The sequence below is a fragment of the Fukomys damarensis genome, unplaced genomic scaffold, assembly GCF_012274545.1.
Source record: "Fukomys damarensis isolate Sample0158 unplaced genomic scaffold, DMR_v1.0_HiC HiC_scaffold_17, whole genome shotgun sequence".
Taxonomy (NCBI): Eukaryota; Metazoa; Chordata; class Mammalia; order Rodentia; family Bathyergidae; genus Fukomys; species Fukomys damarensis.
In genome coordinates this window covers 4832847-4852580 of record NW_022900929.1, presented here as the reverse complement: position 1 = coordinate 4852580, position 19734 = coordinate 4832847, and the positions used below count along the sequence as shown (strand labels likewise).

Here is a 19734-nt window from a genome sequence, read left to right as displayed (position 1 = left end):
AGAGTGCTGAGGTTACAGGCATGTTCCACCACAGCTGGCTTCTCCTGCTTCTTTTGTAGTTTGCTTTGTGGTTTTAAATTGTTTACTCCTGTTGCAGTTTTGTCTGTGTATGGTCACCCCTCTCCACGTGTTAAACCAGTTGTTTCATTGATTTATCATTAAAAAATTCTCCTGTCTTGTGTATAAGCATGGGCCTCATCACATGGCCTGTCTGTTTTTTGCTCTGCTGGGAATTGAACTCAGGACCTCACTGTGCTCAGTGAGTGCTGTGCTATGGAGCTGCAGCCCCTGCATGTCTGTTCCCTGCAAGGTGCAAGGCCCCTGATATTTACTACTCTTTTTTTTCCTGGTATGGGGAATTGAACTCGGGACCTTGCGCTTGCCAGGCAGGAGGCACAGCACCACTGAGTACATTCCTGGCCGCAACTCTTCCCTTTCCTTGTCTGTACTCTTGTCTGGCCCCATCCTTCTTCCTGTTCATTGCTGCCCCCTGGAATTTGTATTTATTTTCCCACACACAAATTATTATTACACACAAATACACATACAGTAAATGTATATTTAATTGTATATTCTGTCAAAGAAATCCTGTATAAAAATATCACCCTCTCACTTCCTTCCCAATATGATGCCTCAGCTACAACCATTAATTGTTTCTTTTTTCCATTTAAAACTTCTATTTAGTTAGGTTTTTTTTAAGTTTGAGGGTACGAAGGATGGAACCCATACATACTAGGAGATTGCTCTGCCACTGAGCCATAACCCAGTCCTTCATTTAAAAAATATAGATAGTAGCCAGATGTGGTGGTGCGTGCCTGTAATTTCAGTACTCTGGGAAGTTGAGACCGGAAGATCTCAAGTTTGAGGATCCCTACCTGGGGCATTTAGGGATTTAGTGAGACCCTGTCTCAAAATTAAAAGTAAAAAAGGGCTGGGATGTAGCTCAGTACAAAACTCTTGGATTCAATCCTCAGTAAATATAAATACATAGGTACAATTTAAATGCACATATATGGGGATATGCAGACATACACTGACTGTTTTATTTTTATTTCATAAAAATGAAGTCATTTCACAAGCCATTCTGCAGTATGCATTTCTCTTTGCCCTGTTGTGGTCCTTTTTTTCCCATAAGGCTGTTGTAAAGGTGCCACTGGGCCACTCAGGTCAGGCACAGAAGGGGGATCTGGTCCAGAGTGCATGCTGGGGCTCCTGATGTTGCTATTATCATGGTTTTAATGTCCAGTTGGGGCTCATGAAGATGGGGGAACACAATGATAAAGCACATTTTGTTAGAAACATGGTACATTTGAGAAATAATATGGAGATACTTGAAGGCTTCGCAGTGTTGAGACTCCCCATGGAGACTCTGGGCTGGCTCGCCACCTCTCTGTCTTTTAGTTCAGGTGGTGGTAGACTAGCTGACTGCTCCTCTGACTTGTGCCCCATCCTTGTCCTTACTGACAGCCCAACACCGAAGGCATCTGGGAGCTGATGACCGGAGGGGTCTTCTACTGCTTGGGTATGGTGTTCTTCAAGAGTGATGGCAGGATCCCCTTTGCTCATGCCATCTGGCATCTCTTTGTGGCTTTTGGTGCTGGTACCCACTACTATGCCATCTGGAGATATCTCTACCTGCCCAGCACCCTGCAGACCAAGGTGTCCAAATGAAATGGCCCAGAATCCACAGGTCATTTGGTCTTTTAGAGCAAAGCATCATGGGAAGCAATTTGAAAACTGTATTCCAGAGCGTGGTGCTGAGTCCTGTCTGCCTTCCCTGGGTAGAGTTTTTGATGTGTCTCAGGTTCTTTCTGGTGATAGACCATCCCTTGAGTGCCCAGTGAGCAGGAAAGATTTAGTCATTTCCACAGAGGAGAAATTAACCCTCTAATGTGTTTCTACTTTAGAAAAGTGTTCTCTAATACAACCAATGTTAATACCTTCAGAAAAGGGCATATTGGGGAATGATAGGTCAAGAGATCCTTTTTTAAGGACACGAGGAATCTGGTGGTTTTTGTACAAACCCCTGGCATCCAGGGCCTCTCTCTCAACTGCCAAAGTCTTGACCAGGGAATTGTCCTCAGTTCAGGGAAAGATATCCAGTTTGCAGATGACCAGGGGAGACTGAGCCAATCAGGTACAGCCTGTGTGTGGTGTCAGATTCTTTTCAACAGTGTACCCTGGAAAGGCTCCCAATGGAACCTTTTGGCCTCTCCTGCCTGTTGTGTCCCAAAATGGCATCATGGTAGGAGTGGTTAAAAGTCACCATGACTGGGGACACACTTGTCTTCCAACACCGATGCCTTCTGCTCCCCCTCCATTTTTCCTCCTTTTTGGGGAGCTCCTGCAGTGCAGATTTTGGAGGCAGTTGAGGCACATAAAGGCACGCACCCTGATGCTCTACTCCACCATAGCTGCTTCTCAGCACATAGAAGAAGCAGGCAGCTGGGCTTCCTGATGCTGTGGCTCGGCCATCTCTTCTCCTGGAAACTTCAGAGAAATGATGAGAGCCCTTCACCCATCAGTGGAGGAAGTGGACCCTGGCAAGTTGCCCACTTGCTTCCTGTTTAGGGTTCGTGAGGTCAAAACTTGCTTAGCGCCAACAGCAGCTCTCAGAGGCCACTCCAAAGGGCCCTGGGGACACAGTCTCAGCCTTGCCTATGTGGAGACCTTGGCACAGTGACCTGATCCTCTGATCTCTGCAGTGCATGGCTGCCAGGTGCTTGTCAACCTTCTGCTGCTGGGCCGCGGGCCTGGACACTGTCACCGGGATAGAAATTGAACCGGCATCTCGGAATCTCTGGAGGAAGAATCTATCTCAAACCCCAGGGTCCTTATTCCATGAATCCCAAGTGGACAGGGTGGATGGGGATATGCCAAGACAGGGTGCCTTACTACGCTTCACTCGAACATTCCAGGGCAGCCCAGGGCTCTGGCACCTGGGACCCCATGTGTCCAAGCCAGTATTAAATCACCTTGACACCTTCAGATGGACAGCTTCTGAGCTGGGGCTGCTTTGGGGCTGTATTGGTCCACCTGCTTGCGCACGTGTGTGTGTGTGTGTGTGTGTGTGTGTACGTGCATGTGCACATGTGCATGTGTCTACACAGATGTTCCCAACCCCTGGATGCTATGCAGGTCAGGAGGTCCCATGGAGCTCACCGGGTCCTTCCCAGTGGCTGAGGTCAGGGCTGGAGGGGTGAAGGGAGGCGGGCTGCAGACAGACTGGCTCCTGCCAGGACCTGGGACCCTGATGCGTGACCTCTCACTGGCTGGGAGGGGCTTGTGGGGATACTGGGTTCTGTGGCATCAGGATGCTGATGGGGACTAGGTTGGTACCCGGGAACAGAGCTGGGTGCCCAGGACACTGATTGCTTTGGTGGCCCTGCAGCCTTCCCAAGGTCCTCAGTGTGATGCCTGCATCTTCTTGTGCCCCTCCTATGCCCCGTAGTACCCAACTTCTTGGTACATTTCCCTGTGACACCCAGCCCTGCATGCGTCCCACCTTGAGGTGTTAGTCTCTCTGCTAGGAACACTGCTCATCTCTCATCCATCCAACTCCTATTCATCCTTCAAAGCCCAGCCCAGACATCAGCACAGAGGAGCTTCTTCTAACTTATGGGCTCCTCTCTGCTTGCTGTCACTCCCTGTGCTCATCTGTGGTCTGGGCGGACAGTTTTCCAGACGTCCCTCCAGTGATTGACACAGCCTCCCCAGGTAGGGAGGCTCATTAGCCGATCTTACAAGGCAGGACACCAAAGCACAGAGAGCTTGGTGACTTGCTTAAGGCCACCCAGCTTCTAGCCAGCAGAGCAAAGCTTTGTAGCCAGGACTATTTAATGCTTGCTGTTTCCATGGAAACTCAGCGTCCCTGAGTCTTTCTTCCAGGGTGGCAGTGGGCAAGCTGAGATTAAAAAACATTTGTTTTCAGCTTTTGAGGTAAGATCTCACTCTGTAGTTCAGACTGGTCTTGAACTCACTATAGAATCCAGGATGGCCTCAGACTCATGGTTATATTGCTGCCTCAGCCTTCCAAGTGCCGGGACTCCAAGCATGTACCACTACACCCAGCTGAGTTTAAAGGTATGAAATAATAATTTTAAAATATCTTGGAAGTGTGGCATTATCAATTTCCATGGCCCATTTCGGGCACAGAGTCTTAGCTGGTAGGCATGGCAAACCCTGCACCATCTTGGGGAGCAGGCCCCTGGGAGAGTGGGGGTGCTGGCTCCTATCCCACATGGGCACTGCTGATCAATGCAACCCGCAAGGGTTGATCAGAAACACCGTTCCTGCTTACATTTTTATGACAGTAAAAGACTCGTGGCCATAAATCTCCTTCAAAATACTCTCTTCCCTCACTTGACACACATCCCATTGTTCTGCCACTTTCTGCAGCAATTCTGGGAGTCCTCTTTCGTGAGTGTCTGTAGTTGCTCTGCTTCAAAAAGTTTCCTTTTCATGGTCATTTTGACCTTAGGGAAGAGTCAGAGGTCACACCATGTCAGATCCAGTGAATAAAGTGGTTGACGACACACCATTATGTTTTTATTTGACAGAAATTGCCATAAAAGGTTGATCAAAGAGGGAGTGATCATAAAATATGGTGAGAGTTTAAATAAAAAATTTTATTATAGTAAAAAACATATTGGCATTAAAATCCCTCAAAACATTGAAAATATTCCCCTTTGTTTCAAATATTGTATTGCTTCTGGAAATTTTCCTTTTACTATAATAAGTTTTTTTAAAAAATTAAGACATTCGCAACATCTTTAGACCACTTCTTACAGAGAAAAAAAATAGAGAATCCCAAACAGGCAGAGACACCAGACATCATCTGTTCTCCAAAATAGTACCATTCTCTGCAGTTGGCTATTGTAATTAAAGTCAGCTTAAATGAAGTCTAAATCAGAACCTATCCCCACAGCCCTGTGGCTACACCTTAAGTGTGACAGCCACACATGAAAAATGGCTATGTTTGGACAGAGCTGACCCAGGTCTTCCCTTCACTGCCGGAAATCCTTCTGGGGCAGGGCTGATGGTTCTGTGACTCAAACATTTTTTGGTCTTGGGAAATCATTGAAGACACCAAAGAGCTCCAGTTTAGGTGGTCTGTATCTATTAACACGAATCATACTAGAAATTAAAGCTGATCAGGCCGGGGATTTAGCTCAATGGTGCTGTGCCTGCCTTGCAAACACAAGGTCCTAAATTTGCTATCTGGTACCAAAAAAAAAAAAAAAAAGTGAGAATATTTAGAAATACCTATCAATTCATTTAAAAATAACAAGTCCACTACATGTTGGTATGAGGAATGTGTTTTTCCCATTAGGAATAATGATATTTTCCCAGAGAGAATAAACACAGGGAGAAGGGTGGCACTGCTGTACAATCGGGTGACTCCCTCGATCGTCTGTTTGAACGAAGAGCCCTGGATCTTCCTGTCTTTGCTGAGTCTGCTTTGCCATCGAGTGTCTGGCAGCTGCTGAAAAGCTTTGCTGTACAAGTGTGAAACGATGAAGAGAGAGAAGGGCTGACCCCATTCTAGCCACTTTTGGTCATTTTTGTGTGACCTGGGGGCACAGCAGGCCAGGGAGCAGCAGGATGTAGGCCTCTGGGTGAAGACTAGAGTTTCAGGGCCGACACCCAGCACTCAGTAGGTGCTCAGGGCTGTGTTGGTCTTGACTGTGCACCGCCGCAGCCTCTTCTGGTCCCGATGTGTCTGCCCCTTGGCATCCTGGGTTGGAGAGGGGCACACCCACAGCCCAGTCTGCCTGGAGCCTGCCCCCGTCTTACTCCCGGTGGCCCTGAACATGGGACACTGAACCAAAGGGCTTTGAGGAGAATCCTAGTTAGTTTTCCTTTCCTTTCATTTCCTTTTCTTTTTTTCCCCTGTACCAGGGATCAAACTCAGGACCTTGCGCTTTCCAGGCAGGAGAGGTGCCACTGAGCTACATTTTTCTGCAGCAGAGTTAGTTTTTCTGACTGGAGTCTGTAGGGGGAACTGCAGCATGGAAGCTCAGTGGCTGGTGATGTGCCTGCCCTGGAATTAGGGGACTTAGGAGAGGGACAGTGCAGGGTGCTGAGGAAATGAATAAGGCAGTGGGAGTTTTCTGCTAAATGTCAGGTGGTCCCTGAGAAGGGACCCAGAGCATCAAAGCTTATGTCCTGGTTGAGGGAACATCTATCCCAGTGTCTGGGAAGAGCATTTGTTTTCTTAACTATAATGATTTTTTTCATTAACAGTGTACATTTACATGAATTTTATAAAATCCAAAGAAGGTACAAAACATGACAGAGTCTTCCTGCCCCATGTAACCTGTAGTGGTTTTCTTTCTTTTTTCTTTTTTGTGCTTTCTTCTATTTCATATTGTATATGATCTTGGTGTTTTTGTCACTTACTGATTTTTCTGTTTGTTTTGAAGTGTTGGGGATAGAATGTAGGGCCTTGAACATGGTAAGCACGTGCTCTATCACTGAACTACAATCCCAGCTTTGTGCACATTTTTTTCTTTAGTGTAATACTGGGGATTGAATCTAGGACCTTTGCACTGAGCTTTTTTGATATTTTTAATTTTATTTTTATTATTTTTTATTGTGTGAGACAGGGCCTTACTATGTAGTTCAGCTATGTAGTTCAGCCTGGCCTTGAACTTAATATGCAGCCCAGGCTGGCCTCAAACTCATGGCAATCTTCTTGCCTCAGCCTCCTGAGTGCTGGGATTATAGGTGTGCACCACCACACCTGGCTCATATATTTTTTATTTCGAGACTGGGTCTCACTAAGTCTCTAAATTGTCTAGACTGGGCTCCAGTTTACAATCTTCCTGACTCAGCCCACCATAATGCAAGGATTACAGGTGTGTAATCCCCCAGCCCCCTATATACTTTTAGATCCCACCTTTAAAATATTTTTCCATATTATTTCAAGACTGTTGTAAACATTATTTTAAATGTCTGCATCAAGTGGACATACCACAATTTATCCAGCCACTCTTATAATTCAGGGTATGTAGGTAAGAGAATAAATATATACAGGCTGGAGTGGGCATTTTGAGCTGCCCCGCCCCATTAAGGGTGTTTTTCCAGGTCACCTCACACTCTCTGTGCCACCATTTTGCCTCCTGTTACTGGACTGACTGGGGAACCTGGGAGGCCGGGAGCCTGCTGCCTAGTGCTGTCCAAGAGCTGAATTTTCTGGAGATGCAGGATGGTCAACCCTGGCTTCAGGGGTTGCTGTGAGCCACCCTGTGGTGATTAGGAAGAGGAGTGGGGTATGGAGGGGACGATGCCACAGGCAGAGCCACGAGGGCCTCACAGACAGAGGGACAGCGTCCTGTCTCACTGCTGGCAGGAGAGGAGAGGTCCTGAGGCGGGAGGACGGTGGCCTTGGCGTGAGGGGTTCACACCATGGCAACTGGCACTGGCTTCAAATTGAACCTCCGACTGTGGAGAGCTCTTCTCCCATTGTGCGCCGCCTGCAGCCTGTCTGTCAGCCTTGCGGGTCACAGATGTGCTTAGGAACATGTCCATGGCCCCATCCGTGCCCTTACATGGAATTTCACCCTCAAAGCCTGGCAAGATATGATTATTTTACATGGAGAAACTCAGGCTGCTTGGTGGCATAAGTGATGTGTCACGGTCATTCAGCTGGTGCAGGGCAGGTCTGGATCCAGTTTAACATCCTTAGTATCTCATTCCTGCTCTTGCTGTGGCACCCAGCTACCTTATGCCTTAAGAGCTGAGCTAGGGCACTGATAAAACCTGTTTCCCTGAAGTCCCCCATAGCTCTGTCTCCTGCTGCCACATTTCTAGCCCTGCCAGCCTCAGGCCCCCACTTCAGGAGGTCTGAAGGGTAACTCCAGTCAGGCCACCTCCATGAGCTGGGGAGGCCAGTGCTGTCTCTGGTGGGCAAGGTCCCTTCATGTGCAGTACCTTGGCCTGGCAGCTGGGGAACCCTGAGGCCTGGAATTTCCTCTGTTTGGAGGCTCAGCTGGGCAGAAGGGAAGCCATGAGCTTGTCCCCTCCAGAATTCATATTCCTGCAGGCAGCTGACCCCACTGACACCCACAGAATAAGGGAGCATCAAAACCTCAGTAAGGGAACAGTTTAAAAAACAAGATTATAGAGGCAGGCATGGTGGCACATGCCTATAATCCCAGCACTCAGGAGGCTGAGGCAGGAGGATCACTTTGAGTTCGAGGTCAGCCTGGGCTGCATAGTGAGTTCAGGGCCAGCCTAAACTATAAAAGGAGATCCTGCCTCAAAAAAAAAAAAAAAAAAAAAAAAAAAAAAAAAAAAAAACAACCAAAAAACCAAAAACCAAAAACCAAAACCAAAGCCAAAAAAAGAAACAAGATTATGGGTCTGTACCCAGGGGGTGACTGTCTCCATCCATCTGGCACTGGGTCTTCTAGAATAAATGCAGCATCATCGGCACCACAGGGTCTGCATGCAGGGTCTCCTAGCCACATACCCCTCAACTTGTCCTAACGCCTATCTTATACCAGCGTGGCTCCAAGTTGGGCCCCACCCCGACTGTCACCCTTTTGGCAGTGTAGGGGACCTGGGAAGCCCGTACCCCACTCTGCATCATCCAGCAGCCTGCAGGGAAGGGAAGAAATGCATCTCAAATGGTGACCGGGTATGCACATCCACCATGGAAATACCCTGGCCTGGCTGATGGGCTCTGGGGTTTCCCACTGTCCTGTTTGTCCTGTCCTGTCCTAGTCTATCCTAGTCTTGGCCCATTTGGGTTGCTGTCACAAAAGTGCCATTGAGCAGGTGGCTTATCATCAAGTGAGATGTCTGTCTCACAGTTCCACAGGCCGAAGGCCCAGGACCAAGGTGCTGGCAGGTTTGGTATCTGATGGGGGCTGTGCTCTGGTTTGTGGATGGCACCTTCTGTGTCCTCAAGGTTGGATGCACCAAGGGACTCCTGCAGGTTTCCTATAGGTAGAAGATATGAACCCTATCCATGAGACGCAGCCCATGGCACATCCAGCTCCCACAGACCCCATCTCTTAATACCAGGACCTTGGGGTTAGGGCTTCAGCATAGAACGTGGGGGGCACAAGCATCATAAGACCATCCTTAAGACCATCTAGTTTTATTCCAACACTTGATGCCCCACCCCACCCTCTCCTACATCTGTATTTCAGATTGCTGGCTACAACTCACTGCACTGATTTCATGACCCACAAGTGGGTCCGAATCCTAAATTCTAGAAGCTGCTTTTGGTGCTAAGCACCTGGAGAGCCATGGTTGTTGGTCATGGGTGGTCGGTGCCTATTTGCCACGATTGTCAAGGGTCAGTGTTGTGTCACTCTGTGAGCCCCATGGCTGTGTGGGGACAGGGAGAAAAGAAAAGGGTTCCCATGAATCTGGTTGCCCAGAACCCCGACTCCACTGAGAGGAGCACAGGACAAAGTCCTAGGATTTCTTGTCCTGGTGACAGTCCACGCCGTGAGGCCTTGGAGCTGGGCAGTCATGGAGACCTCAGCTGGGCAGTGAGCCTATATGTGTACAGACCTGGCCCAGGCAGGGTCGAGAGGGCAAGTGGAAGATGTGGAAGCTATCGGGGAAAGGAGCAGACCCAGCTTTGGAAGGGCTACACTACTTATGGGCAAGCAGAATCCCCACTCCTGCTTCCAGCCTGGAAGCCCTTTTTACATCCGGGTTCCGCTAGGGGCGTCGACTCTGGGCAGGGGCCGCCCCTCCTGCTTTTTAAGGCGTTTCTTTGGGAGCAGGGAGCAAAAGGTCTCTTGAGTGTCTTCCGTCTTCCCTTTGACAGATCCATGAAGTCTATGCTTGAGAATGGTATTGGAAGCATGACTTTTTTAATGTCCTTCTGGTATAGGACCTTTTCTGTTGGTGAAGTTACTATTTTGTATTAACTCAGTATTTGATAAATGTTTATATCAAGAATAATAGGAAGAGGAATCCTCCCAGTGAATATTAGAACAGCTCAAATAAAAGGAAATTTCAAGTTGCTATACTCTTGGCTGAATTATCTTTAAAAAAATAACACTCACCAATTATTTTTGTTAATCTCTACTCATTGTAGAAAATTTAGGATATTTAGAAAGATAAATTATAAACTCTGTATTAGCTATCCATTGCTGTGTAACAAAGTATTCTAAAGTATAGTGGCTTGAAACAATGGCCACCAGTGTCCTACTTGGCTTCTGTGCCTCAGCTGGTGGAGTGGTGCCGAGACTGGAGTACTTACACATCTGGGGCATTGGCAGGACACTTTGTTTTAACATGCAGATTTTATCATTTAGATATGCAGCTAACAAGTTAGGAGGCAGCTGCACAGAAAACGTTGTTATTCAAAGATCCCAGGAGGGGGAACAGGATGCCCCACACAGAGGGCCACATCAGGATGCCCCAGGGTCAGTCAGGAGGCTGGGAGTGAAGGGAAAACCTGGGCAGGAGCCTTTGGTGTTTTCTGCTGCGAGGAACAAGGGAGTCAGAGCAGGCAGGTGTAGGAATACAGCAGGCTCTGGGTGTGGGGCTGTTTGAGCTCATACCTGGCCCTGGATGATGGGGGTGGGTGCTGACTTGGAATGTGCAGGCCTGGTAGAGAAGGGCCTGGGCATCGCACGAGAGTGCCCAAGTCGCCAGCTCACAAAGTGCAGCTCTCATAGCAGGTCCACTGCTACTGAGGACAAACAGCACTCGGTCCATAGGGTTACAGCTCTGGGCCCTGATGTCACTGTCAATACCAGGCACCACTGTCAACACTGCCAGTTCCGGGTCTCTGCCAACGCTGACTGCTGCTGGTCAGTGCCACCAGCCCCACTAGTCAATGCTGGTCTCCATCACTGTTCTCTGGAGCTCTCCAGGGACAGCATCCCTAGCATTTACAGCTCTTTTTAAAAAGCAACTTCTCTGTTCACACTACACAGGGTACAAGTAGAGCCCATACCATCCAAGAGATAAATCATGAATGGATTTACAGGATCACTATAGGGAAGTTTTATTTAAACACAGCCTCACCAGAAGAAGCTCTCTGGACCTACGTCCACCAGAGGAGTATGAGAAGAGTACTGCATATTAAGCAGCAGCAGGCCTGTGATTGCCCCATATTCGAACCTGTGATTGGTCCAAATTCAAGCCTGATAATTGGTCAAAATTTGGAGCTTGCCAATAGGCCCTAATTGACCTGAATTCAAGCCTTCTAACTGAAGCTTACTGATTGGCCCCAATTCAACTCTACTGTTTGGTTCATATTCAAGCCCTGAGTTCAGGGTAGACACCTCCTGGGGTGAGTACAGGCGATTCACAGCTGTCATGATGGCAGTTCCCAGGTGTTGAGGTTATTGGAAATATGTGTCTGGGAAAAGGGCAAGGCTAAAATCATGGACTCTCCAGGACTGGCTGTGTTCTTCATGCTTTACTGGGGTTGGGGATGTTAATAATGGAACTAGATCCTTCCCTGAGGAGGGGGACTACTGTATGCCTTATCTAGGTAGCCAGAAAAGCAGCTGCCCTGTAACCTGAGGGGTAGCAAAAGGGCACAGAGGCAAGGTCCCAGTCCATCCTCAGGGGACCTAGGGAAGGAATGTGACAACTGTCGGCCAAAACATGTCTTCGCTGGCTGTCATAGGACAAACGGGGAGAGGCAGGTGCCGCTTTATGTCTCATACCACAGGCCCAGCATTACTCTGTCCAGGAGTTGGCTAGCTCCAGGTGGGGTGGGGATGGGTTCTTCTAGGTTTTTATGGCCCTAGATGTCAAAAAAGACTACAGTGGACCCTTGACTTATGAACCCAATTTGTTCCTGAGGGCTGGTTGTAACTCAGGTTGGTCAATTGAAGACTCAGGCTCCTCTACACGGTCTTCAAAGTCTCTCTCCTGTATACAGGAAGATCTTAGTATCCTTAGAGTGACATTAGCTCAGGATTTCTCAATTAACTCCACACAGGAAAGGATGTTGTAATGTTCCTTCCAGAACTCTTTAAGGGTTAACTCTGTCTGAGACCATCTGGAAGCACAAGAGGCCAGTGTTTGGGTAATAACTCAAGACTGTATTCATAAGTTAAAGCTAAAATGGGCTGGAGATCTAGCTCAGTGATTCTGTTGCCTGCCTCACAAATGCAAGGATCGGAGTTCAATCCCCCGGACCAAAAAAAAAAAAAAAAAAAGAACCAACAAAAAGCCTAAAGTTTTGGGCCCAACCAAAGTTGTTCATATGTCAGGCTGGTTTTAACTTGAGACTCTACTGTATTTTTTGAGAATAAAAGGGAACACTTAGTGTAGACCCACATGGGACTTGCTCTGGAGGCCAGGGCTTCCCTGCAACATGGTGGCTGGGTCCAAATCCAGGGTCTCAAGATAAAGAGTGAGCCAGGCAGGAAACACATTTCCTTTATGACCCAATCTTGGAAGTCACTGTCATCATTTCTGCCATCTTCTGTGGGGAAGCAGCTAAATTGTTCCTTCCACATTCAAGGGGAGGGAAAGTAAGTCCACCTTCCTCACACCCAGTGTAAGAAGACTGTGGGGGTGTATGCTCTGTTGTGACTGTCCCTGGAAACAGCCATATGCTACAAATCCCATCACCCAGAAGTAGCCACTGTTAGTATTGTTAGTATTTCTCATCTATCTTGTTTGAGCATTTTAATTTTAATCTAATTAATAATTAATTTGTGCTTATCTATTTCATTTAAATTTTAAATTTAAAAAATAAAAATTATAGACATTTATCATGTATTTTGAAATAGATATACATTGTGGAATGGCTCAAAGTAATAAAGATAAGCATTAGCTTACTTTTTTGTGGTGACATTGTATATCTTTTAAATAAGCATTTTGAGCTGAGGGCTGGGGATTTAGCTCAGTGGTTCCACCGCCTGCCTTGCAAGTGTAAGGATCCGAGTTCCACCCCGGTTCCAAAACAAACAAACAAACAAACATCTTGATCTGAGTGGGATGGCATATGCCTGTTATCCCAGTAATGGGGAGGCTGAGGCAGGAGAGTTGCTGTGAGGTTGAAGCCAGCCTGAACTACTTAGTGAAACCCTGACTGAAAAAAAATAAATAAATAAAAATTAAAAAAAAATCTTTATTGAGATGTAATTTGTGTGCTATATACTGTGTATATTACTCACTAATATACAATTCAAGGGTTTTGGTGTATTTACAGAATTGTGAAGCTATTATAGACAATTTTAGAACACTTTTATTAAGCCCCAAAGAAACTCTAGACTCTCTGGACATCACTGTTCCATTCCATATCCTCCATGCAGCCCAAGAAACTGCTTAACTGCTTTGTGTGTATAAATGTGCCTATCCTAAATCTTTATATAGAAGAAATCACACAATGTTTATCCTTTGGTGTCTGGCTTACGTGACTCAGCATGTTTTCAGGATCATCCATATTGCAGTGTGTATCAGTACTTGATGACTCTTCATGGCTGAATCATATTCCATTGCACACAACATCACATTTTTGTTCACCCATTTGCCATCGATGGACGCATGGGTTATTTCTACCTTTTGGATATTGTAAAGAATGCTGCTGTAAACATTCCTGTGCAAGCTTTTGTGTGCAACAGTGCCTTCATTTCTCTTGGGACTGGGCCTAGGAGTGGAATTGTTGGCTCATACAGGGACTCTGTATTTGGCTAGTTTTCCAAACACTCCCCAACACAGGGTGTGAAGGTTGTGATTTCTCCACGTCCTCACTGACACTTTGCACATCTTTTTGAATGTGATTGCAAGGGAGAGAAGTAATCTCTGAACTCAGACAAGGCCACGGACCTCTCCTGGTGTGGTCCCACGTCAATAAAGTTGGACACTGGCTTAAACTTGGGCTGTCTCACTTCTTTTCTTGGGGCCTAGCAAGAAGACCTCTACCTGGACCAAACTCTTCACCTCAAATTTGAAAAACAAAAAAAGCTGACTTGTTCCTAATTCTAAAAGAGGTGTTAATAATAGTATTTTCTGTTATAACTATTTTTCTTATACCTGTGTACCTAATGGTACCTTCTAACAAATGCTGACGGGCAACACGTCCCGTACATAAAAAAGGCAGACCCAACCAAGTATATTTGGTTCAACAATGTACTTGCTTAAGGTCATGTGTGCTGTTTATGATTTTATGTTGTGTCTGCTTTGTATTTGTGTCATGTTTTTGGCCAACAAGACTGACTGTAACATCTCTGTTCAACATATTCCTAGTCCCAGGGGCATCAGGATTCCCAGGGGCTTTATTCCATGCCTAGCGTAATGTCACAGTGTGTGATCACACTCCGAATTATTCTGTGCCCTGTCTGTGTCACGCATTTGGAGTCATTCTTGGGACTTTAGCGAAGATGAATGGAGCCATAAAGAGTGGTGAGGGAAACAGATCTAGTCTGGGGGAGGTGAAAGAATCACCGAGTGAGACAGATGATTCCTTAAGTCCCACTTCACCTGAAAGTTTTTTTGACAAAGTCATTTGTGGGTCATGGCTCTTTAGAACAGACAAAACACCCCAGAATAAAGGAAGTTTGCACGACCCATTTGAATGGTAGTGAATTCATTTTTGCTGTTGTTTCAATTGAATGCATGTACACCCCATGCGCCTAGACAAAACACCCCAGAATAAAGGAAGTTTGCACGACCCATTTGAATGGTAGTGAATTCATTTTGCTGTTGTTTCAATTGAATGCATGTATACCCCATGCGCTTTCTTGGAGAGTCTGTATTTTCCACCTAAATAACTAACTGGAGCTGCAGATCCACAGAGCCAGTTGCCTACTACCTACCCACATTAAAATCTATGTATTCACTTCCAACTGAATCCTACCTGAATAGGATTGCTTCCCATTTTAGATTTGCTTCTCCTTGTGTCCCTGTCTGTTTGGTGGCCTCTTCATCCACTCTCTGACCAAGGCCAGCCATCTGGGGACCATCTCTGCCCCCTCTTCCCTGTCATGGTGCTTCCTGGGGTGACATACACATGCTGGGCAACTTGAACACCTAAAATGTACTGTCTCAGTGGCCCAGAAGTCTGAGATCAAGGCATTGACTGGGTTGGTTCTTTCCTGGGGGTGTGAGGGAGAACCTGTTGCAGGGGTCTCTCCAGCTTCTGGTGGTACTGCAGACTTCAAGCACTTTGGTGGGTCGCATTAACCTGACCTCCAGCTTAACCTTCACTCCCTGGCCTTAGCTATGTCATTTGGGCCATTGGCGTGTTGGTGGCTGTGATGCCAGCAGACGCTTTGAGTAAGCTCAATCAACTTGGGCTGGCCTCTTGCATGTCTGCTATTTGGCAGGAGACCATGTTTCTGGTAAGAGCTGCAAATCTGAGCCCAAAGCCAGCCAGCTTGAAGTGAGCTCACCATTGCAACAGGTAATCTACAGACCCATGAGCATGAATGAATATATTTTCATATTAGCTTCTGCATGCTTGTTACACAGCATCACTATAGTACCAGCTGACTGCTATCTACTTGACATAGGACTGTAGTGCAATTATATCTTTACTGTTATGAGAACATAAGTTCCTTGAGGATTTGCTCATCACTGTAAACCAGGTTCTCGGAATGTTCCCCAGTGCCAGGAGGGACCAAGCTGTTAACTGAATGTGTCCCCCGATACCTGCCCTTCCTGCTCTTCTGGGCTCTCAAGAAGTCAGTCTAGATGATATCTGTAACATCATCCTTTAGGAGTGTGCCCTTGGACCTCAACCTGATGCTTTTCTGTTGCCCCGCCCCCATCCTTTTCCAAATCACAGGACTTTGCTGCCCTCTGGTGGACATAGAAGGCCACTTAATGCTCCACGTCCAGTGGATTTCCAGACATCTGACCTCAAGGTTGAAAGACTTGTTTTGATCATCTGCCCAGGTGCTCAGATACAAGATAAATAAATCTCTGCATGTGCCCTTGAGACTCTTCTACTCAAGGGGGAGGGTGGGAGGGGGAAGGAAATCAATTTATTTATTTATTCCTTTAACAAATATTTATCAAGCATCTACTGTATGCCAATATAACAGGGAGGACAGATGAGGCCTCTGCCTGGAAGGAACACAAGCTCTAATAAGTGTTAAATACACAATTGAGTAATTTTTTTTGGTACTAAGGGATTCACACATGCTAGGCAAGTGCTTTACTAGTGAGCTGCACAGCCAGCACTTTTTATTTTTATTTTATTTTATTTTATTTTGAGACAACTTGTTAAGTTGCCCAGGCTGTCCTCCAACTTTCAATCCTCCTGCCTCAGCCTCCTGAGTAGCTGAGATTACAGGCAAAACCCATTTTGCGGTCTACAAATGAAATTAAAAATTAAATTAAAGTAGGGATAGATATCTATGAATAAAACTGGGAATCAAATAGAGTCAACTCGCAGGGTGGTGGTGGTCAGGAAGGATTCAGAGAACAAGGAGGTGCTGAGTGTTGATGCTGGGCAGGTGCCAGGGTGCACACGCAGCAGGGAGTGCATCTCGGGCTCTATCTTGAGGGAGGTCTTGGCAGAGGGAGGTGAGCTCTGTGTGGTTGAAAACAGAAGTTCAATGGAACTCCATGAGCTGGCCCATTGAGCAGGGTTTTGTGAGCCCTACTGTATCCTACGTGTAAAAGGAAGTTGCTAGGGGATCATGGGCCCAACATCTGAGTTATGTTGAAGGAATGTAGTTTGATTAATGTGAACTTGCCTACTAAAAAGGTAGGCCATAACAGACCATGGAAGTACAGGTGAGGGTGTATAGCCATGCTAGGGAGGGAAGGCCTTCTGGGTGGAAAAGGGGAATCAGTCATCTATGGCTACAAACCTAGTGCTTGAATCAATAGTGACTACTTATGATCTCACACAGGTTCTGGGGGTTGGGGATTGGGAGTGGACTACTGGTGGTTCTGGCTCATGGCCCCTCATTAGGTCCCAGCACAGAGTGGGTCAGGGCTGCAGTTATTGAAGTCTCCTGGGGCCGAAAGAAGCACAATGGACATAGGTCACTAACTCGAGTGATCTGGAAGCCACATCTTTCATTATTTAGCTCCAGAAGTCACAGTGGCATTTTGTTAACATCTCACTGGTTACACAGGTGAGCCCTGTTCCAACAAGCATCCCTACAGGGGAGTGAAACTGGGAGGTATGAATCCCTGGGGCCACTTGGAGGCTGGCTACCACAGAAGTAGCACTTGACCAAGTCTTAAAGGGTGAGTGGAAATTAGCCAGGTGTTAAGGGCTCAGTTGTCTCCCCCTAAAACCATAAGTAGCAGCTTTAACTCTTAGAACCTTAGAATGTGACTATATTTGAAGACAGGGCCTTTAAATAAATGATTAGGTAAAAACAAGGCTCTTAGGGTCTGATTGAGGTCCTTCCATGAAGAGAAGACTGAGCATCTGGACACCACAGAGACACGCGTCACACAGAGGTCAGACCTCGTGATGTCAAAACAAGAAACTGGCTACCTGTAAGCCAAGGAAGGAGGCCACAGGAGAAGCCAGACCTGCCACACCTTGACTTCACACTTCTGGCCTCCGGAACAGTGAGAAAACTATTTGTAGTTTTTAAAGTTGCCCATCTGTGGTGGTTTTTGTTGTTGTTTATGGTGGCTTGAACAATATAGTTCAATTGGGAAAGGTGTACCAAGCAGAATCATTGGCCTGAATCAGGTGCAAAGCGCTGAATTCAGTACTAATATCAGACAGTTGGCATTGCCAGAGGACTGCAAATGTTTCCTGTAAAGGGCCAGGTAATAAAGTATTAGATATTTGTATTATAAATTCTCTTTCTATGGCATGAAAAAAGTCATGGACGATATATAAACAAAAGAGAGAAACTGTGTACCAATAAAACTTTATTTACAAAAATAGACAGCACCCCAGATCTGCCTCCTCAGCTGTAGTTTGTCAACCTCTTCCAAAGAGGGTGTAGGGAGGCTGGAAAATGTGCCTGGTCATGGTGAAGGAGCCCTCAGGAAGAGAGCCTAGGCTCTCCTTCTAGCTTTGATAATTGTCTTTTCAAGATGATCACTATTCATGTGAAGCAAGATCGAAAGAGGAACACTGTGTGTTTAAATTTTATAAATTATCACAGTGGCACCAATTCCCCTCAAAACTCTCATCACTTTGAATGCATTTATGCTGTCATTCTTGCCACTTTATGAGGTTGCTCTGGATGGCCTCTTTCATGAGTGTTTTGCACTGTCATGATTGCCTCAATGTCCTAAATCAATTAAAAATGTTTGCCATTCATAATCATTTTGACCTTAAGGAAGAGCCAGCAGTCACGCAGTGCCACATCTGGTGAATAAGGTGCATGAGGGCTCACTGTCATGTTTTTACAAGCCTGCCTTTCTGTTGGGTGGCACTTGGCACCAGCATTCACTGCAGTTTGATCGCACCTTGTGAAGACATGAAAGAGGATTTCCAGAACTGCTGCAGAAAGCAGCAAGAATAATGGGAGAAGTGTGTTTGAAGTGAGGAAAGGACTTTGAGAGAGATTCATGGCAATGTGTCTTCTGCTGTAGCAAATATTTATTTAAACACTCACAAAATATACACATATATATTGGGGGGGGTACCGGGGATTGAACTCAGGCCCTTGTGCTTGCGAGGTAGGCGCCAGAACCACTGAGCTAAATCCCCAGCCCTTGCCATATGTTTTGTGTCACAATATATCTTCTGATTATAGCCTTCCAGTACAGGTGAACAGGGAGGTGGAAGGGCATGGGACTCCTGTAAAGGTTCGTGGCGGTATTAGCTCATCACATACACAAGCCAAGTCTTGGCTCAACTGTCAGCAGTCTGACTTCACTGAGCCTCTACTTCCTCATGGGAATCAAGAGTAACAACATGTGCCTCGCAGCATTGATGTGAGTATTCACTGCCCTAGTGGAGGGTCAGGTGTAGTGTAGGTTGTGCACATATGTCTGTCTCTCTTTTTCCCATCTCAAATATAAATGAGGACCTTACTATAAACTATTACACCCCAATAGCTGTGCATGAAGGATGCGCCCCAAGGTTGAATTCTGATTTTGGTATCGGAGACCGTGTGATGCTCCAGGTCTATACTGGTAGCTGCAGCAGGTAGGAAAGGGCCCTACCTGTGAAAAGCAAGTAAACTCCTGCCTGAACGCCAAGAATAGTTATTTATTTATTTATTTATTTGGTACTGGGAATTGAACTCAAGGCCTTCTCACCAAGTTTATCCCTAGCATTTTTTACTTTCTATTTTTAGGCAGGGTGTCAGTCACTAAATTGCTTGCCCAGGCGGGACTTGAACTTGTGATCGTCCTGTCTCAGGCTCCCACAGTGCTGGGATTACAGGTGTGTAGCTTTGTTTTTAAAGATAACAAGTTACAAGGGAAGGCAGTTGGACCAAAGCCCCAGAGCTGATGTGCCCCCGTTTTGCCGCGTTTAGAGCAGGTGTGCGACCATATGATTTTTCTTTTAAGCTCTGGCTTCTGGGTAGGGGAGAGAGAACCTGCTCGCTCCCTTTCAAGGACTTAGATGCTTTCATATTGAGGGTCACAATTCAGTAGCCACATACCCCTTGTACTCTCTAGGCTACCAAAAGATGGGAACAGAAACACTGCCTATGCTACCTCTGAGCTTTGAGTCTACACGTGCTGCCAGGACAGCACCAGCCCCGCCCCTCCACCGAGGCCCCGCCCCTCAAGCCCAGTCCGGGTCCATTGGATGGCAGGCAGGAGGCGCCAGCACGCACACCACCTTTTCTAGCCATCAGGCACCGCCCTCTCTCGAGGCCACGCCCCCTCAGGGAGCCGTTTCTGCCT

The 19734-nt window shown here is 46.6% G+C and overlaps 1 protein-coding gene across 10 annotated transcripts in view; it reads left to right on the top strand.

The window, feature by feature from the left end:
* The window catches only part of LOC104875337 (monocyte to macrophage differentiation factor 2), a 116960-nt gene that overhangs the window by 34603 nt on the left and 62623 nt on the right, over window positions 1–19734 (top strand). Inside the window, exon 7 of one of the 10 annotated variants that reach the window (XM_010642826.3) lies at window positions 15731–15819. The exons of 8 other annotated variants lie outside the window; for them this stretch is intronic. In XM_010642826.3, the coding sequence (XP_010641128.1) occupies window positions 15731–15757 (27 nt within the window). In that variant the 3' untranslated portion in view covers window positions 15758–15819. Of the gene's footprint in view, window positions 1–1467; window positions 3978–15730; window positions 15820–19734 lie in introns of those variants that run through there. One more of the 10 variants, XM_010642824.3, reaches the window with a different exon arrangement.